Genomic DNA, 22,867 nt, shown 5'->3' with positions numbered 1-22,867 from the left:
ATTGGGGCAGAAGATGGACCCAGGCCATGCTTCTCCACACTTGTAAAATGTTTACACTGGGAAGAAATTTGTTATTGATGTTCAGATAGCATAATAAGAGAAGGGACACTGTGTTCCAAAGGTAACATCACTCGGACTTGAGAACCGTGACTTGATAGGGCTTAATGTTATACATCCCCTAAAGCAGAGTTCAGATATATTTAACAATGGAAGTTTCCTCTTTCAAGAGCGGCCACCCAACTGTGCATCCCTAGCTGCGCGCAGCATGTACCGTCTTCAAAGGGTGGGAGCATATGTGTTGTTTTAAACAACATATTTATTTATGCAAACCATTAAGACATTAGCATAACAATGCAGTAGCATACAGTCTGCCAGTAAATGATTGTGAGCATGTCCAATTCAATTCATGTTCAAAATCCACAAAACAGAAACACTGTCCTGATGGATTAGATTGGCATCTGCCATGGCCTCTAAAAACATAGAATCATAGACTTGGACATGACTTCAAGGGTCATCCACTCCAATCCCATTTTGCCATGCAGGAGAACACAAACCCAAGCCCTCCGGACAGATGCCCTCTGTTAAAAAACCTCCAGAGAAGGAGATTCAACCAGACTCTTGGGCAGGATATTTTACTGCTGAACAGCAATTGTCATCAGGGAGATCTAAGGAGTCTTAAGGTGCATTTGCACTGTGGAATTAATGTAACTTGACTCAAATTTAAGTGCCACGGTCCCATACTATGGAATCCTGGGAGTTGTAGTTTCACAAGGCTTTTAGCATTCCCTGTTATCTCAGCAAACTAAAACTCCCAGGATTCCATAGCATTAAGTCATGGCAGTGGCACAGTGGGTTAAACTGCTGAGCTGCTGAACTTGCTGACCAAAAGATTCCAGTTCGAATCCGGGGAGCAGGGTGAGCTCCCGCTGTTAATCCCAGCTTCTGACAACCTAGCAGTTCGAAAACCTGAAAATGTGAGAAGATCAATAGGTACTGCACCAGCGAGAAGGTAATGGCACTCCATGAATCATGCTGGCCACATGACCTTGGAGACGTCTATGGACAACTGGACTTAATGTAATATAAATCTTTACCTAAGTTATAGCACTTAGCATGGTGTCAGGCTGCATTAATTCTGCAGGCACACCTTTAGAAATGATTTGATAGACATCTCTAAATATCTATCATGCAGAAGATGATTTGAGCTTGTATTCTACTGCTCCAGGTGTTACTTACTACATGAACCAATGGATTCAAAAGGAAATTCTGTCTAAACATTAGGAAGAACTTTGTGACGCTAAGAAAATGTTGGAATCATCTTCACTGGAAGTTTTAAAACTGGGTTTATATGGCTAATGTTCACAGGTGTTTTATCACAGAATAGAAGAGTCCATCCAGTCCAACCCCCTTCTGCCATGCAGAAACACACCGTCAAAGCCCTTCTGACAGATGGCCATCCAGCCTCTTAAAAATTCCCAGACAGGTTGGAAAAGATGATGCTTAGGATTGCTTTCAACTCTGTGATTCTATGTATGGTGGTGGTCTGTCAGGCACTTTGAATTCCTCACCTCTTACACATAGAGTCATATAAAACAAGGGTCTGTCAAACACTTAACAGGCTGGATAATGGAAGTTTCTTCCTCCTCCTTCTCCTCTTACTATTAACACAGTTAAATTTAGCATGTCCCACCCACCAGCCTTTTTTTTCCTCCTGTGCCTTCATTTTTCTTTCTATCTGGATGGGAGGTCCATTGCCGGCTGCTGAATCTCTGAACTCAGAGCCATTCCAAATTCAACAGCATAGGATGTCAAAAGCACGGGATTATGACTTCAATGCCGGATAAAGGAGAAAGTGGGCTGGGAGAGAAGGAATAAGCCTCTTAGCCCCGCGCGAATAGCCGAAATAACCCGAAAGGGAACAATATAGCAGATAACTGGTCATGTAAATTGCTTTTGGAAGGAGTGTCTGCTTTTATAAACTTTACTCTGAGTTGGTGATACACAAAAGGGGTAGAAAATGTACTCCTGCTATAGGGAACCATTCTCTGTCGGGAAGGAGAAGATGGATTAGATAGTGGGGTGTCTGACTTTTCTTTCAGAGCGCTCACATTGCCAATTCAGTGAAATTGCTTTTCGGTCCTATCTCTGTTTGCAGGCTCTTTGGTTCCAGACTTTTAGGGACGAATTGATTCAGTGTTTTCGGTTGCAAGAAACCACAAAGGCAAGGTAGTTTGACGTTGCCAGTTTTGTAGGGATGAGTTGAAATTGAAATGTAGCCAAATTCTTTGTGAGATTGAACATAAATGTTCATGATTCTGTGATTAATATCAATTATGTAAGTGTAGATATTTTTGCAACTATTGTGTTATAAATTCCCACACTTTCCCTGCCTCTCCACCCTGTTCTTTGGCCAGCCAGCTATTTCTGTCATAAAATTTAAAATCTACTATCCATTTTGATTCCAAAACTTAGGAGGTGTTGTATTCCAGCGCAGGAACACCTCTGACCTTAAACACCAAGTAAAATCAACAAGCAGTTTAATGAAGAATATATGTAGGCAAAGCAGTAAAAATGCTAAAAACAGTATAAATTCCAAGATATAGACTAGTCCATGAGCTTCAAGGAACAAGGTGAAACACAAAATTCAATAGTACAAACACCATAGAACAAGGCAGCATGAAAATCCAATACATAGATCAAGAGCCTGGCAAAAATTGGTACAAGAAACTAGGAACACTTGGAAACAAAACTGTCATGAAATTCCAATGTTGACAAGGCTGAGTCAATTATTTCCCTTGTATCAATATAAAGCTTTTCCTGACCCCAGAACCGAAAGGAAAGCATTTATCTTGCATTTGCAACCAGATAAGGGTTTCTTATTTCTCTTTTCGTACAAATGAATTGACCTTTGTTGAGCCTGAGAGCTTTGTTTCTGTTTACAAAAGTCTTGCTTTCTATCTTCACTCTCATTAAATTCTGCACCTGACAATTTATCTTCAGAAGTCAGTTTCTCAGAGAAAGACTGTTGAGGGTCTCTCCCAGGAATGTGACCTTGTGAATCTTCATGAGACACCGCGGGTCTCTCGTCTGAGCTTAACTCAGGCCCAGGCAAACCCTCATCCCCATTGCCAACAGACCCAGGCCCAGAAAATTCTTCACCCCCATTCCAACATGAACATCAGACACAATCACAGGCTGAACTACAACAGGAGGAATTACTTAGGAGTCTGGGTAAGTGTAGCTTGGAGAAGAGAAGACTGAAAGATCACTACATTTTACATTAAAGGGCACCATGTAACATAAGTAGCAAGCTTATTTTGTGCCGCTCCAGAGACTAGAACACAAGCCAGTGGATTCAAATTACAAGAAAATAATGTCCACCTAAATATTGAGTTTTTGTTACACTCAAGAATTGTTCATCACTCAAATAGAATGGGTCAGAGGATGGTAGACAGTGACACTCTATCGTTGGTGGTCAGAAATGACATGAAAGCAGATGACGACAACAAAAATGTCCTTGTATACCAAATGAAAAGTTTTTGTTTCAACTTGACATCCTCTGCTCAATTTGCAGCACATTATTTCCAAGCGCTGACAACAAGAGTCATGTGAAAAGCTATGAAGTTAGTGCAGCATATGGGCTATGATATCCAATTCTTCGCAACTTCATTCTTGCATTAGAAATGTATATACACAAATGCACTCTGAGCATTGCTGGAAACTGTTTACAGTAAGAGCAACAGACGGGGTGATTTAAGTGAAGCAATACCCAGCAAATGGGCTTTGCGCAGAAAATGGTTTGATCTGTCTCAACCCCAGACTGTCCGTCTCCAATGCAGTCTGGCCAACAATAATAGCGAGCAATGATGCCTGAGGTTGAGCTTATTTTGCTTAACAGCGTGGACTCCTAAGTGAGCAGGGTGTATGAGTGTGTGTGTGTGTGTGCAGCAGAAGTGTGTTCATGTGTGTTGTAGAAAAAGGGCACCAGAGAACACAAATAGCTTATGATAAATGAGAAGACAGGATGAAAAAGTGCTCTGTGTGCAAGAGCAGGTGTGCTGGGATAAAGTTACACAGCTGGGGAAAAGGGGAGCTCTTCGAAGACTGTAAGCGATAGATAGATAGATAGATAGATAGATAGATAGATAGATAGATAGATAGATAGATAGATTGCAAGTACAAATTGTTTAAAGGGTCACCATCTGCCCAAAGGCACATAACAACAACTACTTAAATACATACATAGTTGAATACGTCATCTGCTTTAAATGGGTGCAAATCCTAAACAATTGTACTTTGCAAGAAAGAAAGAAAGAAAGAAAGAAAGTTGTCTGTTTGCACGCTGCTATCAGTTTTGTGCGTCAAACAAAGTGGGTGTGACACCCTGTAGGCCTTGGTGGCTGTCATTTGGAGCTTTGTCTAGTAGTTGTCTACATAGGTAAGCTTCAAACTGTGAATGTAAACTCTCTCTGCACTATCCCAACATCTACAATGGGAAAATGATACAATGCAATTTATTTTGTCACTTCCAGATAAGTATCCACACTTATCCACCATTGGATTGCCTTGTGGGACCTAGCAAATTATTGAAAGGTCCTTCAGTGCAACTCTATGGAACACTGGGACCACAACTAAGCTAACTTAATTGTGTTCATCATATCCATCGTTTCATGTAAGTGTGGTCTGTTTGGGAATGTATTCACCAGAGATAGGCCCGTAGCCGAGGAGCTTCAGCCCCCCCCCCCCAAATTCTCAGAGTGGTCAGCGAGAAGGCCTTACTGGTACATTATTTAAACTGTTATGTTTATCCATATCATGATCTGATCACCATGTTCAATATATCCCATATGCATGGGGGTATTGGGATAATGATACAAAAGGTTTGCTAAGGTAGATCCTGAGCCCCCCCCCCAATCAAACTCACCCCCCCCCCCCAATCAAAATCCTGGCTAGGGGGCTGACCAGAGATATTTGTGTCTTACTGTAAATTGAACTGGATCTAGGCAAAACCGTGTCTCCACATCCCAAACCACATGCAGGAGAAGAGGCTGTGAGGATAGAGATGGGCATAAAATGCTGATTGATTGGAACATGTAGAAGGAATGGGATACTATGATGTGGCTGAGGCACGACATAGAAGTACCCCACGATTCTCCCACCTTTCATTGTAAAGCATCATTTATTCTTTTATCTAGCATTTCCTTAGTTTATTACACACAGTGTGAAGGCTTTCAGGACTGGAAAGCTTTTATGGCCAGAATCACTGGGTTGTTGTAGGTTTTTCGGGCCTTATGGCCATGCTCTAGAAGTATTCTCACCTGACGTTTTTCCTGCATCTATGGCAGGCATTCTCAGAGGTTGTGAGGTCTGACGTTACAACCTCTGAGGATGCTTGCCAAAACATCAGGAGAAAAATGCTTCTAGAACACGGCCATACAGTCTGAAAAACCTACAACAACCCAGTGTGAAGAAGTACTCTTGGGGGGCATTCCTACCAGACTATGATTAACTCAGGGAGTCTTACATTGGAATGAGACTATGGTATTCAGGAGATTTGAATTCCTAATATGAACCATCATGAATAAATGAATATTTAATCCTAGGGTGATTAACACAATTGCATTACATTTCAGGTGCTGAACCTGTTCCTTGCCTTACTGTTGAGCTCCTTCAGCGCTGATAACCTTTCGGCACCAGACGAGGATGGGGAGATGAACAACCTGCAGCTTGCCTTTGCCCGCATCAACCGGGGACTGAACCACGCCAACCGCGCCATGTGGGACTTCTGTTGCCACGTCCTCAGGCAACCCAAAGCGACAGCTGAGAAGAAAGCCATGATGAAGCTCACGGCCCAGAACCCCGCTGTCGTCCACAACTGCATCAACAACCACAGTGCTATGGAGTTTAGCAAAGAGGAGGACACCTACAAGGAGAACCACATTGGGGATGAGGGAACTGAAAGAAACAGGGCGAACCATCAACACCCGCATCAACAGCAGCCGCAGCCAAAGGAGGTGGTCAGTGACCACAATGATGACTTTATGACCAACCCCAACCTTTCCATCTGTGTCCCCATTGCTGTGGGAGAGTCTGATATTGAAGATGATGAGCAGAGCACCTACACGGAAACAGACCAGGTAAACTCCTATTCCAATATGGTGGCTAACTTTTGGGACAAGAATGTCCACAGTAGAAGTAGTGGTGCTATTAGGTAGTTCTACATGCTAGACTTTGTCTTACATCCAAGTAATATGTGTTTCATTGCTTATTTCCAATTATGATAGGCTTGCAACCCTGTGTTAAACACTGATGATAAAAGCTGTTCAGCTGTGGAATATGTTGCATTGGTGTATAGGAAAGTTTTCTCTGGAGGTTTTGAAATAACAGCTGGATGTCCATCTGTCAGGAGGGTTTTGATTGTATATTCCTGCCTGGTAGGGAGTTGGACAGGATGGTTCTTGTGGTTGCTTCCAAATGTTTGATTCTGTGAAGAGCTTCATTTGACTGAATATGGTTTTGTCCTTCTACCCCAAAGTCCTGCACTGATGACTCCACTTGGTATGTGTTGATGCCATCTTAGTACATGATCTAATATGTGTGCTATGAAGTTCTCTCTTATGCAGTGGGCACAAGCATGGTACTGTAGACGAGGCTGTAGTGTACTCATGAGACCATGCAGTAGTTATTTGGAGAAAGACTATAAACCAGTGGTTCTCAACCTGTGGGTCCCCAGATGTTTTGGCCTTCAACTCCCAGAAATCCTAAAAGCTGGCAAACTGACAGGGATTTCTGAGAGTTATGGGCCAAAATACCTAGGAACCCACAGGTTGAGAACCTCTGTCATAGACTGATGCAGCCTTTGCTACAAATGCTAGCTTTGCTTCAGACTGAACTTCCATGACTATTGGTGAAGGCCTGTTCCTCCAGCTTAAATAACAGCATTGCCCACAGCTCAGCATTGTGGTAGAGTTGAAGATTCTGCTATTATCATTTCTGGATAAACTTGTCTAAGCTTTTCCTTAAGGATTTTGAGGCATTGGAGCCTCTGAGGACACAATAACTACTCAACTGACTTGAGGAATTGTTTCTTCTCCCCAAGGAACCTTGAGAATTGTAGTTCTGTCTTGGAAATCAAGGCTCCCAAGCAGAGAATTCTCAGCCCCTGATCCATATTACAAATCGTAGGGCTTCTCTCGCTGACACTGTGCCACTTAGAAAGCAGTAGATATAGAGACAAATTGTCACAATGGAACCGTATTATATTCATCTCTGCTGTGTGTTGCCATGAAGGCCTTTGGAAAGGAAGAGATGAGTATTTATTCATTGTATGCAATCTATTATGGGAGGGCATGTGCATGATGTCTTACTGAGAGTTGGTGTGGTGTATCTTGGGCATTGTTTGAGAGCTTTGAAAATGTCTCTCTGTGTGTAAGTCATAAATGCAGAAAAAACAACCACATACAAAGACTGGAAATCATGTTATTTGTGGATGATGCACAAGGAAAGCTAGGCTCTGGGAAGCATTCTTTTTCCTTAAGAAGAGAAGACAGCAAATGAGTTCCTAATCTTGCCTTCACTTTTGACATCTTCATGTGCTTTCAACGTTTTGGGGAAAGTGGGATAAAGGCTTATCTTCTGCGCTGAAATGAATGTTTACAGGATTCCTGTTTCTTACATAAAGAAAGAGTGTCTTGGGGTTTGCGTAGGCATTTGCAATTGACTTTGTGAGAAAATACCCAGATATCGGTATATCAAGGAAAAGGAGGAAACTTGAGGATCCACAGTGTTGGCTCCAGAATTTCAAGGGGGCTTTGGGTAGCTTATTTTCAATGGCCATCATAAAGAAACAGAACAGGCAAACCGAGGATTTTCTTTCCAGGTATTTTGTGCAAAATAGAAATGGTTGCACTGCTGGTTTTGGAACCCTGGCAAGCACCCAACATGGCCAGGTTCTTTATTGCCAGTAATGTTCCAGAGAGCATTATCAAAGTTATAACATCTGCTTGGAAATGGAAACCTATGGGCAAGCCATACTCTCTCAGCCTCACTGGAAGGCAAAGAAAGCCACCCCTCTGAACCTTTGTTTGACCATGAAATATATTGCTTTGGTGGGTCATGGACTCTTCATCTTTGGAGATATATAAACAGAGGATGGATGAATATCTCTATTTATTTATTTACAGAATTTATATTCCACCCTTCTCATCCTGAAAGGGACTCCGAGCAGATCACAGAACACATATACAACAAATATTCAATGCCATATACACTGACAAGACAGGCAACTGTACATAGGTAGAGGTATATATATCTAGGCTTTCCCATCTTTGGCATCTTGGAAGCTGTTCTCAGTTCTGGCCACAGGGGGGTGCTGTCTCTTCACTTTCCCTGCCAAAGAGCTTTGTTTGTAAAATTCCTCTTTGGTTGAATTACCAGCATTTTTCAGGCATTTCTTTATGGGTGCTTTAAATACCTCCCAGCTTAAGTGGTACCTTTATATCTACTCACATTGCTGTTTTCAAAACTACTGGGTAAGCAGAAGCTAGGCTAAAGGCCAGGGGCTCACCCTGACCCGAACTTTGAACTGTCAATCTTTTGGTCAGCAAGATTTAGTGCAGCTGGCGATTAGCCTGCTGTGCTATCGCCCAGCCCCTTTAGTTGTGTATTCCTATATGGTAGAGCATTGGACTAGATGACTTTTGTGTTCCCATCCAACTATGATTCAATACTCCCAGAATCCTCCACAGGCCATACTGGCTGGAAAATGCTAGATTTTGTGCCAAAATCTTTGTACTTTTCTATAGGATGTATACTTTAAGCCCAGCAGGAAGCCAGGGTGCCTCAAAGAGAGGTTCTCAGGGATTTTTCTGAAGTGATGGTCTTTAGAGTCTTTAATGATACAACAAAGTCTTTATTATGGAACAAACAACAAATCTTCAAAGGTTCAAACAACACTTCAAGGCTTTCTTAGTCTAGTCCTTAATGGCCTGGTACCTGACTTTGATTAACTGTACTTTCTCTGTAAGAAAAAAACCCTTTTTTAACCTCTCCTAGGCTGTCTATTATCTATGCCTCATCGGTGTGAGTCCTACTACCGATTCCAAATGCGTCTGGGTATCAAGTAGACCTACCAGCCGAGGCTTGAAGATATTTCAGCTGGAGTTCCGTAGATCTTTAATGCTGTTCTCCCTTCAAGAGTTCTTAGAAAACTTCAGGGCTGTTCTGATGCTATAAGGCTGAGAGGCTGTGAGTTCTCAGCCAGAGCTTTTGGGACCTTTCTCCTGGAATTTCTGTTTCTGTATCCCCGGATGTTACTTTTTCCCTGGATAGTTAATTCCCCTGGATGCTCTTGAGAAAGGAAGCTTTTCTACGGGATGAGCTGGTCTACGTCCTATAGTTTAGCTACCTTGTGTGAGACTGCCCGAAAAATGGCTCATTTTCCTCCCAGAGCCCAGAACAAGGGGCGGAACCAAAGCTTAATTATGATGGACAGGAGGCCTGTCCTATGACTGCAAAACAGAAAGAAAATAAAGTTGGAGCTCCTGGTACAGCCGTACCAGCACAACTTTGTTTGTCACTGTGTATCTCCTGATCTTGGAATTTCTGATAAATTTACATTTGTTTTTCTGATGAATCTCTGATGATTATCTACAGAGCTTCTGTCCTTAATTGTAAAGTAATGGATTGCCATTACTCATATAGCTTCCAGCTTCCCACCTCCTTATGATTCTGAATTCTTACATATTTCGGGGCACTGGATCAAACTCTTGAGTCCAGTTTGGAAGAGTGTCCTTTTTTCATTCCCTATATTTAAACTTTTCACGAAGCACATTCAAAAACTGTACAGGAGTATGACTCCTTTGAAATGAATTATTTCCGCAAAAGGAATAACTGAAGAGCTGTGTACATTTTAAAGTCTCATCAGGCTGCCAAAGCTAGACAAGGCAGTGCTAATATTTTGCATGCTGCACCAGTAGGAATTTTGTCAATATTATTACTTCCTCCCTTGAGCAAATCCATCTCTTGAGTGAGTCCCTCATCGGAGTGGTCCCTCGCAACTTTCGTTCCACAAGATTATTTAGCAAATGCGTTGGCAAATATTTAGCTACTGGTGGCAGCTTGGCAAAACTGAAGACAACAGCCAGCTCTGACATCAATTTAAGAATGACGCCAGTTTGGTTGCATGAATTAACCCTTGGTATCTGCTTAGGAAATCAAAACAAGCCATTGGAGAGAAAAGCATTGGAAATACATCTCAGAATGTCTTGCCCATTTATTTATTTATCGTGTCAGGAGCAAACCAAACAGTTGAATTGCATTTTTTAACAAACAAACAAAGCACAAAGTTTGCAAGCTTGGTAGTTGATTAAATGTCCTTTGACCAGTATCTGGCCACTTGGAGTGCTTCTGGTATTGCTGCAAGAAAGTCCTCCATTGTGCATGTAGCAGGGCTCAGGTTGCATCGCAGCAGGTGGTCTGTAGTTTGCTCTTCTCCACACTCGCATGTTGTGGATTCCACTTTGTAGCCCCATTTCTGAAGGTTGGCTCTGCATCTTGTGGTACCAGAGCGCGGTCTATTCAGCACCTTCCAAGTTGCCCAGTTTTCTGTGTGCCCAGGGGGGAGTCTCTCATTTGGTATCAGCCATTGATTGAGGTTCTGGGTTTGAGCCTGCCACTTTTGGACTCTCGCTTGCTGAGGTGTTCCAGCGAGTGTCTCTGTAGATCTCAGCCAGCATGTCGATGACTTAAATCAAGAAATAGTTCTCTGTAGATCTTAGAAAAGTCTTGTCCATAAAGTGCCTTTTTTGCATGCTTATCCACTCTCACTCAGAGCTTGGAAAAGTTACTTTTTGTGTTGGAGCTCATAGGCTCTTCCAGTCATCATGGCTGTTGGGCACATAAGCTACATGCGTTTACATCTACACTGTAGAATTAATACAGTTTGACAACACTTTGATGCCATGACTCAATGCTGTGGAGTCCTGGGAGATGTAGTTTTACAGAGTCTGCAACCTTCTCTGCCAGAGAGTGCTGGTGCCACACCACATTAGAAATTTCATGGTGGTTAAAGTGGTGTCAAATTGAATTAGTTCTACAGTGTAGATGCACACCTAGTCATTCTAAGTGCTGCAGTGCAAAAAAAGTATTTTTTCCAACCTCTGATCATAGCTATGTTAGATATGTGTGGTCTAAGGGTTGCAATTAGAAGCAATTGCAAATTGCTGAGTGTCGTTTTCTAACACTGGACCTTGATTGCAATGCTGTGTACAGGTTTGGGCACTGCTGTCCAAAAAGGACACCTGGGGGACAGTAACAAAAAGAGCTAGGAAAATGATCAAGGCACTGGATCAATTCCTTTCTAAGGAAAAATCACAATGGATGGGACTTTGCTGTTTTAGAAAGAAGTAAGGGGTCACATGGAATAGAAGCATATTATAAGTAGGTAAGGTCCAATCGTGTCCAATTCTGGGTGTTGGTGCTCATCTCCATTTCTTTTGGCAATAAGTAAAGATAAAGGTTCCCCCTCGACATTACGATTGAAAACATGCAAATATGAGTAGATCAATAGGTACCGCTTTGGTGGGAAGGTGACGGTGCTCCATGCAATCATGCTGGTCACATGACCTTGGAGGTGTCTACGGACAATGTCGGCTCTTCAGCTTAGAAATGGAGATGAGCACCACCCCCCAGAGTTGGACTCAACTAGACTTAATGTCAGGGAAAACCTTTACCGTACCTACTTATAATATGCTCCTATTCCATGTGATTCCTTTACCTTACCCCCCAGAGTTGGATTCAATTAGACTTAATGTCAAGGGGAAACCTTTACCTTTACTTATTGCCAATAGACAATTCTGTCTGATAAGAGAAACAAATTTCAGTCCTTGGTTGGAATGTTTTATTTGTTTCTCTATCACCAGACCTTGTTTCTTGGCAGTGGGAAGAGAGAGGCACGGAGCCATTTCACACAACCTCATGAGGAGAGAAAAAAGTGTTATCAGAAACGATTTATTTGTGGATTTGTTGCAAGTACTGATATCTTGCACCATTAGTCAGAAGAATCATCAGATATAGCATTTTAAAAATATCAGAAACCAAGCCAGTTTTCAAAATCAAATACCTCACTGTCAGATAAACCAAAATGCAAACGTGAATTATGAACACATAACATTGAAAGCCCAGGATGAAAGTCTTTATATGGATGCACCAATACTGCATCCTTATGGAGCCACCGTGGCACAGCAGCTTAAACCGCTAAGCTGCAGAACTTGCTGACTGGAAGGTCAGTGGTTCAGATCCACAGGACATGGTGAGCTCCTGTTGTTAGCCCCAGCTTCTGCCCCCCTAGCAGTTTGAAAACATGCAAATGTAAGTAGATCAATAGGTACTGGTCTGGCGGGATGGTAACAACACTCCATGTAGTCACTCCACATGACCTTGGAGGTGTCTACAGACAACGCCGGCTCTTCAGCTTAGAAATAGACATGAGTATCACCTCACTAAGTTGGACTTGACTAGATTTAATGTCAAGGTGAAACCTTTACCTTTACTATCGATACTGTGGAATGAATGCAGTTTGGCACCACTTTAACCACTATGGCTGAATGCTGTGGAACTGTAGAAGTTCTAGTTTGATGTGGGAACAGCGTGCTAAACACCTTGGAAAACTATTATAACTATGATTCCATAACATTGAGCCATAGCAATTCAAATAACGTCAAACTGCATTAGTTCAACAGTGTAGATGCAGCTCTAGTTCACAGCAACAGACCTCTTTTAGGCTTCAATCAGTTTGGAGGAGGCAAGAGCACAACAACAATTGCCCTAAAATGCTCCTTGCAAGACAAGGCGAACATTTTCAAATTGCCAGATTCAAAAAATGTTCTTTTTTCAAAATGGGGTGGGAGTAATAGGGCTTCAAGTTTCAGGAGAGTGTCATGTAGCTTCCAGCCCTTGTCATTTGCTAACCGAAGACACAAGAAAGACTGTGAGCAGGTAGCATCTCCAATTTCAGCATTGCAATATGGCAACAGAGCTAGGTGTCTGCCCTTTATCTTTCCACTTTGCTGCCACTCACCCAGAAAATAAGACAAAAGCAGTAGCTGGGTCAGTGTTCTTTAATGAATATTCCTGCCTCATCCATCACAGGGAAACCCACTCTTCTTTCCCCCTATTCTTTCCCGGGGGAAACCTGCAAGAAAGCAGATTTCTCTCGGGAGTCACTCCTGATATAAATCAGTGCCAGGGAAAAAGAAATGCAGATACCTTGTGATGGAGAGTCCGGAGCCAAGTAGCTATTCCCTCTCCGGCACAGGAATCCATCTTATAACAAGACGGCTTGCCAATGTGATTAACCTATTATACCGGGAAAGCTTAGGCTGTTGACACACTTGTTTCTTCATCTCCCCAAAGCCTGGTTAACATAATGGATCCAATACCAATCCCACTTAAGAGCGGCGCTCTCGGGGAAAGCACGGTTTGGCTTTGTCGAGGGTCCGACGCGACAGGTTCTTGGCAGTCCTTCCCCAACTCACCTGAAAGCTCAGTTAGGAAAGTGTCATGTTTGGGAGAGAGTTGCCTTGGGGTGTTTAGTCTCTGCGTGGGTGAGACAACACGGCTGTCAAAAGTATTACGAATCTCAACCTGTGACTGAGGAAGCTGCTTGTTAGGCAGGCAGGCAACTAAAGATTTCTAGGATCTAGAAATTAGGTGTATCTACACCAGGCATGGGCACACTTCAGCCCTCCAGATGTCTTGGACTTCAACTCTGACAATTCCTAATGATGAATGTAGACCAAACTTGGCAGGAATACTCAATTTGCCCAAATGTGAACACTGGTGGAGTTTGGGGAAAATAGACCTTGACATTTGGGAGTTGTAATTGCTGGGATTTATAGTTCACCTACAATCAAAGAGCCCCAATGATAGAATTGGGCCAAATTTCACACACCTAATTGCCATGTCTTAAAGGGACTCGCTGGAGCAAGCCTCCCTCCAGTCTCACACACTCTCCCTCTCCCACACATGCACACCACATTGCCATGTGCCGAGCATGCCTGCTCTCCCCTCTCCACTTGGAGTCTCAGAAATTTTTCGGATTGTCTTTGGTGACCCTGCTGAACCCCACCAATGATAGAATTGGGCCAAACTTCCCACACAGAACCCCCATGCCTTGAAAGGACTCGCTGGTATCAGCCTCCCTCCAGTCTTACACACTCTCCCTCTCCCACACATGTGCACCACATTGCCATGCGCCGAGCATGCCTGCTCTCCCCTCTCTATTTGGAGTCTCAGAAACAGCCCTCCCCTTGGCTAAGAGGCCAGCTGAGACGCCAGCCAATCATTGCAGGAGGAGGGCTCTTGGTGGGAGGATTCACTATCTGTTTCCAAAAAAGAAGAGATGGACAAACTGAGAGATCTTTAGCCTTTTCTGCCAAATATGTTCCTAAGTCCATCAGAAATATTTCTTATTGTCTTTGGTGACCCCTCTGAACCTCACCAATGATAGAATTGGGCTAAACTTTCCACACAAAACCCCCATGCCTTGAAGGGACTCACTGGTGTGAGCCTCCCTCCAGCCTCACACACTCTCCCTTGCTACCACATGCGTACCACGTTGCCATGTGTCAAGCATGCCTGAGAGGCCAGCGAATCACAGCAGAAGGAGGGCTTTTGGTGGGAGGATTTGCCATCTGTTTCCAAAAAAGAAGAAGACAGGTGGAGAGATCTTCAGCCTTCTCTACAAAAGGGGTTCCTAATATCATCAGAAAAACTATGTTTTCTTATGGTCTTTGTTAACCCCTCTGAAACCCCCACACGACCCTCCCCCCAGGGGTCTGGATCCCCAGGTTGAGAAACGCTGCTCTATGAGATATCTATTGAAAAACGATAGCAAAATGTGCTGCAGGATGTCCCACAAAAACAGTTTGATAAACCTTATCCATGTTTTTATGATAAAATTACGTTTATAATGTAATTTGTATCATAAAAACACGGATAAATCATATTACATAGTGTTATAGAAAGCAATTTGATGGCTCTATAGCTAGATCCAGTGATACTAACTAAATGCATAAATAAATGCATTTCAGACCACACAGAGAAGCCGTTGAAATCCACAAGCATGTAGACAATTTCAACACAAAGGAGAAAGCCATGAAAATGAACAAAATCTGGCTACCAGTATTTTTTTTAAAAAACTCTAAAATCATAACAGTAAATAAAGAGCAACATTCAAAATACAGGGGAATTCCAGATATGAATTAATCAGGGCCAGCTAACACCTCTCAACAAAGGATTCCCCCAGACAGGAAGCAGCAGCCAGGCTTTAAAGCTGCAAGGCCATTCAGTGCTAATCAGGGTGGCCAACTGCAACATTCACGCTTGCCTCAAACAGACAAGAGTTCTTTCTCCCATCCAGGACATTCTACAGATATATAACCCCTCTTGCCTAGTTTCGAACAGACCTCACCGTCTCTGAGGATGCCTGCCAAAGATGTGGGCAAAACATTAGGAGAGAATGCTTCTGGAACATGATCATACAGCTCAGAAAACCCACAGCAACCCAGTGATTCTGTCCATGAAAGCCTTCAACAACATATTTTTTTAATGTATGTCTCTCTTATCATTTAACTTAAAAATGTTGTAGTATAAAGGGAAGTTAATTTATTTTTGCTTTATTCATTTACACTAGAAAATTAACTCTGTTAATCAATTGGAATGATTTATGAAGTTATTCATTACTTAAAGAGGAGCTCATGCTAAAGGGCCAACTGATTTCATATGTTGCACCTGTCTCTTTCCCTAAAGTCTAGTTATTTCAGATTTTAGAAAAATTAATTGTGCTTTTTTGTTATTCCCTTGCTTATATTTACAGTGTTTTGCAGGGTTTAGATCAGAACTGCAAATAGCAATGGTTATAAGCATCTTTGTTCATTTTCATTTCTGGTTAGATTTTGAGTGCTGAATTGATTCAAAAATGAATTTGGAAGCTCTTAATCATGGGATGTTTGCTGGGATATATTTGAAAATCAGTAAGCTAAAATGGGGGAGAGAGATATTTCTTCTAAAAGGAAGCAATGAATAATTTTAACAGCTTTTATCCTGGTTGCTGTGAGTTTTCTGGGCTGTATGGCTATGTTTCAGAAGCATTCTCTCCTGATGTTTCACCCACATCTATGGCAGGGCATCCTCAGAGGTTGTGTGAGACTGCACACCTCTAAGAATGCCTGCCATAGATGTGGACAAAATGTCAAGAGTGAATGCTTCTGGAACATAGCCATACAGTCAGGAAAACTCACAGCAACTCTGTGATTCCGGCTATGAAAGCCTTCAACAACACAGCTTGAGGCTTTGAAAAGGAAATTATTCCAAGCCCATTTGCAACTTGAGACTTCTTCTGAGCAGAATATGGATGTGATTTTTTTTTTGCGGAAAATGTAGTTTTCTGTGCAGAAAATAATTATACATATCCTTTTCTATATAGCCCGAAAAACCTACAACAACCCAGTGATTCCGGCCATGAAAGCCTTCGACAATACAAAGAAAAAAGTGTTTTCGGCATAAAAAGTTCTGTTTTCTGCACAAAACATACATATTTTGTGCACAATAAGCCTTCAATTGCAATTTTTTTCATCAGTCCAGGAGTCATCTTATAAGGGTTTCTCAACAGTAAAAACAACACGTTTCTTGACCTTTAAAAATATTTTCACATGTTATTTCCAAAAAGATGCATAGGAATAGACAAAGACAATTTGAAGGAATGGATGAGAAGTTGACTTTTCCAAAACTTCATGCAGCTGTTTCTTTCTCTCCGCAGTTCAACTTAGGGACAAAGGGAGGTGGGAGCAACATCACAGAAGGCATTTTTCAGTTGCCTTCTTAAATGGTTTCAGTGCAGGCTTTTAACTTAAAAAGCAATTTAATATAAATGTAATAGTTAAGTTGTAAATGCAATGGAATTAGGTCTTTCCAAAGCTCGTTAATGATTAATTAAATGTATTAACCCTTTTCTACTAACTTTGCTATCTCTGATAGGCTGTATGACAGATCCCAGATTGGTTGGGATGGAAGACTGCCAGAGCTGGGGGAGTTAACTCCAAAACAGTAGTACAGAAATAAATAGTGAAATTAGATATAATGTGCTTTGTGTTTAGGAAACATTGGAGCCTCCCACACAACCCGTCTTTGCCCTTGAAGGTTTTCCTACTGACCAGAATATGCACAACCTGGTTGAATCAAATCAAAGTAGATTGTTCTACTCCAATTCTTTAGTAATATTGTAACTGTCATAACCTACTTTCATGGTTTCTCACAACACCAGGAAACTTATTTAGGCGATCTCTCATTGTCTGAGGATGATGGCCCTCCAAGTGTCGTGTCTTGGTGGTGGGTCTGTAGTTGGCTGTAGAGCCCTCCTGTTGATCCATATGTTCTCCTGCAGTGAAGATATGGCTTTTCAGATGGAAGGTGGTCCCGGTCAGGATTGGCTTGATGTGCCTTTCTCTTGGCACTTTTCTTCCTCTCATCCTCCATTTGTGCCTCTTCAAATTCTGCAGCACTGCTGGTCACTGCTGACCTCCAGTAAGAGTGCTCAAGGGCCAGGGCTTCCCAGTTCTCGGTGTCTATGCCACAGTTTTTAAGGTTGGCTTTAAGCCCATCTTTAAATCTCTTTTCTTGTCCACCAACATTCTGTTTTCCATTCTTGAGTTGGGGGTATAGTAACTGCTTTGAGAGACAGTGATCAGGCATCCGGATAGTATGGCCAGTCCAGTGGAATTGATGGCATGAGATCATTGCTTCATTGGTGGTGTGAATGCTTCTTCCAACACACTGACATTTGTCTGCCTGTCTTCCCAAGAGGTTTGCAGGATTTTTCGGAGGCAACACTGATGGAATCGTTCCAGGAGTTGAGTGTGATGTCTGTAGACAGTCCACGTTTGGCAGACGTATAGCAGGGTTGGGAGGACAATAGCTTTATAAACAAACACCTTGGCGTCTCTACCAGGAAAGGAGGTCATGACAGTAACATGCAATGACTGGATGAACTGAACACTAACATAATCCAAGCTCTACCGCATTTGTGGGTTTCACTTTGTGGATTTGATTAATATGTTGTCTCCAGGAATTTTTAGGTCCTCCAATCTTACTCCATGGTCAATGTTTGCTGGAAGCTGACAATCAAGGTGCACTAGAGGACCTAGAGGAAACACTTCTCTAGACATTTGTAGGTCCCTCCAGCACAATACCATGGTCAACTTCTGGTAGAGGTTAACCCTTGTATCATACTAGAGAACCTAGATATTCCTAGGAAGAATATTCTCTAAGCATTTGTAGGCCTTCCAGCACAATTTGATGGTCAACTTCTGTTAGATTTTAATCACAGAATTATAAATGTTTTATAAAAAAATACAAATTATAGATTTATTTATTTATTTATCATTGTATTACATTTCTAACAGAATAAAACAAGCAGATAAAAAAGCACAAATTTTGCAAGCTTGGTAGTTGATTAAATGTCCTTTGACCAGGATCTGGCCACTTGGAGTGCCTCTGGTGTTGCCGCAAGAAGGTCCTCCATTGTGCATGTAGCAGGGCTCAGGTTGCATTGAAGCAGGCGGTCAGTGGTTTGCTCTTCTCCACACTCGCATGTCGTGGATTCCACTTTGTAGCCCCATTTCTTAAGATTGGCTCTGCATCTTGTGGTGCCAGAGCGCAGTCTGTTCAGTGCCTTCCAAGTCGCCCAGTCTTCTGTGTGCCCAGGAGGGAGTCTCTCATCTATCACCCATGGATTGAAGTGCTGGGTTTGAGCCTGCCACTTTTGGACTCTCGCTTGCTGAGGTGTTCCAGCGAGCGTCTCTGTAGATCTAAGAAAACTATTTCTTGATTTAAGTCGTTGACGTGCTGGCTGATACCCAAACAGGGGGTGGGCTGGAGATGTCTCTGCCTTGGTCCTTTCAGTATTGGCTGCTACTTCTTGGCGGATGTCAGGTGGTGCAATGCCGGCTAAGCAGTGTAATTTCTCCATTGGTGTGGGGTGCAGACACCCTGTGATAATGCGGCATGTCTCCTTAAGAGCCACATCCACTGTTTTAGCGTGGTGAGATGTGTTCCACACTGGGCATGCATACTCAGCAGCAGCGTAGCATAGCGCAAGGGCAGATGTCTTCACTGTGTCTGGTTGTGATCCCCAGGTTGTGCCAGTCAGCTTTCGTATGATATTGTTTCTAGCGACAAATTGTAGATAGATAGATAGATAGATAGATAGATAGATAGATAGATTTATAAATTAATGTAGCAAATTATTTATTTATCACACTGGAGAACCTGGAAATTCCTAAGGGAGACACTCCTCTATTCATTTGTGGGTCCTTCAGCACAATTTGATGGTCAACTTCTGACAGAAGTTAACCACAGTGTAACACTGGAGAATCCTAAAGATCCTTAAAAAGTCATTCTCTTTGTTTTAAAAAAGCTTTTTTATGTCCACTTTTCCATGGGTCCTCTGCATCTACCCTCAGCAAATGTGGAAAACTGACTGCATATGTTATGTTAAGTGATCTAATTCTACTTCTGTGGATCCTGTGCAAATGGAAGCTGAGTTTTTCCAGCAGATGCATCCTACAGCTCAAACTCCATCATGGTTTTTTTTCCCTTTGCCAATTTGTTGGATCAATGGTGTGCCGCCTTCAGCATGCCTATAGGGTTGAGGTGGTTTGCATTGATGGCTCCTCCTCATGCTATCCTCTTCTGAGGTTTTGTGTGGCTGCAAGCATTAGTAATCACCGTCATTTCTACTTTTCCCTCAAGTGTTTCTCGTCCAGCCAAGCTCCTTCTCCAGTGAAGAGCATCAGATAACGCTCTTAACAAAAAGGCAGAGGCATTGAGTTTGAAAGAAACCCTGAGGACTTTCAAGAAAGCTATGCTCATTATGCTTTTGAGCGCAGCAATCTGAAAGTTCAGATGGCGAGATAACATTTCTGCAGCTCCTGAGAGGTGTGGAGTTTCACTGAGAAGAATTTTGATTTCCACAGGCATTTCTATTATCCTGTCAAATGGCGTGACATCAGTCATCCCTGACCAAACAAGGGCCAGATTGAGCTTTGTAGAAATGCAGCACACCTCTGTTAAAAAAAAAATCCCATGGGGAGAGAAAATTAGAAGAGACGCATTCGAAAAGCCAGCAGAGTGTATTCCTGATGTTTTCAGACAATGCAAAACAAACATCCAACAAGCTAAACCTTTGAGGGCAATTTTCTCAACATTGAGAAAAAGTTATTAGGGTACAATTATTGGAGTTCACTAGCTTGTAGGCAGGGGCGGGTCAACCCATTACGCAAAGTAAGCATTTGCAGTATAGTTGATTTTGCCCAGGGGCGCTCTTGAGGTGCTCTTGGGGGAAAATAGACCTTGATATATGTGAGTTGTAGTTATTGGGATGTATAGTTCACCTACAATCAAAGAGCATTCCGAACTCCACCAATGATGGAATTGAACCAAATATGGCACACAGAACTCCCACAACAAACAGAAAATATATATCAGTGATTGGTTGGGGGGGGGGGGCAAAATACTGTTTGCTTACCGTTGAAAATTACCTAGGGCTGCCTCTGCTTGTAGGGCTACTGGAAAATCTAGTCCAATAATAATAATAATAATAATAATAATAATAATAATAATAATAATAATAATTCCAAACTCTGGATTTTTTAGTTCTTATTGTATAAAGTACCAGGACAAGACAATATTGGTGGCTCTGTACATTCTTGTTGTTTCTTTCTTATAAGAATCTAATTCGGTTTCATGGACCCTAACATGTAGACCAGTAGGTCTGGGTTCAGTGGCCACATTTCCAAAGAAGGCCAAGAAAAAATATTGTTGTAACTCAGATTGTATCTGCACCATGGAATAAATGCAGTTCAACACCGCTTTAACCGTCATGGCTCAATGTTATGGAGTCATGGGAGTTGTAGTTTTGCAAAGTCTTTAGCCTTCTCTGTGAAAGAGTGCTCGTGCCTCATCAAACTACTACTCCCATAATTGCATAACATTAAGCCACAGTAGTTCAAATGGTGTCAAACAGCATTCATTCAGTGGCTTAGATGCACCCTCAGAAGAATAATTACCACTTAGTATTAGTAATATTGAGCTGCATGGACCATAAATCTAACACAAGGCAGCTTCCTTATGTAACATGTACCGTATATACTCGAAGATAACCCTTTTTCGGCTGAAAAAGCCTCCCTTGGCTTATAATGGGGTCAAGGCTCTGAACCACTGCTTACAATATATGATATATTTCTCTCCCTTAACAGTGTGTTTTGTTTTCTAAAGCCTCCCTCACTCCACTTCTCCTCACAGGCTGGAGTTGCCCATTTTGGAAACTCTTATCTTTTTTAAGAGAGAGAGGGAGAAGAAGAAGGAGATGGAGATGGAGGAGGAAGAGGAGGAGGAGGGAATGTATTGAAAAGGGAGAGCCCTTGCAAATCAGGAAGAAGAAAAATATTGCATTGTTTGGAGGAGGAGAAAAAGGGAAGACTTGCAAATCTGGAAGATGTATTATTATTAGTAGTAGTAGTAGTAGTAGTAGTAGTAAGTGGTATTTAAAAAGAGACAAGGGAATGTTGTTCTTTCTTGGGCAAAGGCATGCCCCAAAACTTGGAAACAATATATAGATTTTCCCTCTAGAAATCTTTGCAAGCCCTGTGTTATCTGTATATATCTATATGCATTGTTGTTGTATATTCATTCAGTCACTTCCTATCCTTTGTGACCTCATGGACCAGCCCATGCCAGAGCTCCCTGTTGGCCATGGCCACCCCCAGCTCCTTCACGCTCAAACCAGTCACTTCAAGGATATCTATATGCATATATTCATCTTATTTCCCCTAAAATCTTTTGCAAGCCCGAAAATACAATTATAGATCTATATCCAGCTCCGCATTGTTTATATAGGCATTTAATGTTTGCCTGTTGCTATCTTGGAAGACGGCCTGAGTCCCCATGGGGAGATACAGCAGGATACAAATGAAGTATTATTATTATTGTTATTATTATTATTAAGTTATTGTTGATACCATATTGTGTTTGTTGACCCTACTTATCCACTTACGATGCTAGTTTACTGTTTTAATTTTAAATACGGTAAATATTCAAAAACATTTAATCTATTGATGCCTCAGTTATTGTAATTTTATTGGTATCTATTTTTATTTTGAAATTTACCAGTAGCTGCTGCATTTCCCACTCTGAGCTTATACTTGAGTCAATAGGTTTTTCCAGTTTTTTGTGGTAAAATTAGGTGCCTAGGCTTCTATTTGGGTTGCCTTATACTCGAGTATATACAGTAATTAGTGCTTCGCTTATCTATGAAATAGTGTACCCTCCAACATTTCACAGATGAAAACCAAGACATGCTGACAAGGAGCAGCAGAATGTTTTCAAGATGACAAAAGGTGTTAATGGGTAAGAACGGATGAACTAGGAGAGACTACAACAGTTTGCTTTTGCTTAAGTCTAATGGGAAGGATACGATTCTGTCCTATGTTCTCACATCATGCTGCTTCTGTCTCACAACAGATGCGACTTGCAGTTTCTTAAGTCACTCCTGACATGAAAAATGTCTTGCTGCGGTGTTAATAGAATCCACAATTTATTTATTTTTTGGGTTGTTGTAGGTTTTTTCGGGCTATATGGCCATGGTCTAGAGGCATTCTCTCCTGATGTTTCGCCTGCATCTATGGCAAGCATCCTCAGAGGTAGTGAGGTCTGTTGGAACTAGGAAAAGGGTTTATATATCTGTGGAATGACCAGGGTGGGACAAAGGACTCTTGTCTGCTGGAGCTAGGTGTGAATGTTTCAACTGACC

At 42.0% G+C, this 22,867-nt stretch overlaps 1 protein-coding gene across 5 annotated transcripts in view; it reads left to right on the top strand.

The window, feature by feature from the left end:
• The window catches only part of LOC132778998 (sodium channel protein type 5 subunit alpha-like), a 392,126-nt gene that overhangs the window by 273,925 nt on the left and 95,334 nt on the right, over positions 1-22,867 (top strand). For all 5 annotated transcript variants that reach the window (XM_067470381.1, XM_060782622.2, XM_067470377.1 and 2 more), the window contains one exon: positions 5,634-6,137. In XM_067470381.1, the coding sequence (XP_067326482.1) occupies positions 5,634-6,137 (504 nt within the window). The remainder of the gene's footprint in view (positions 1-5,633; positions 6,138-22,867) is intronic.

Source organism: Anolis sagrei, chromosome 6, assembly GCF_037176765.1.
Source record: "Anolis sagrei isolate rAnoSag1 chromosome 6, rAnoSag1.mat, whole genome shotgun sequence".
Taxonomy (NCBI): Eukaryota; Metazoa; Chordata; class Lepidosauria; order Squamata; family Dactyloidae; genus Anolis; species Anolis sagrei.
The sequence above is the reverse complement of the archived record's forward strand: the minus strand, read 5'-3'. Positions and strand labels throughout refer to the sequence as shown.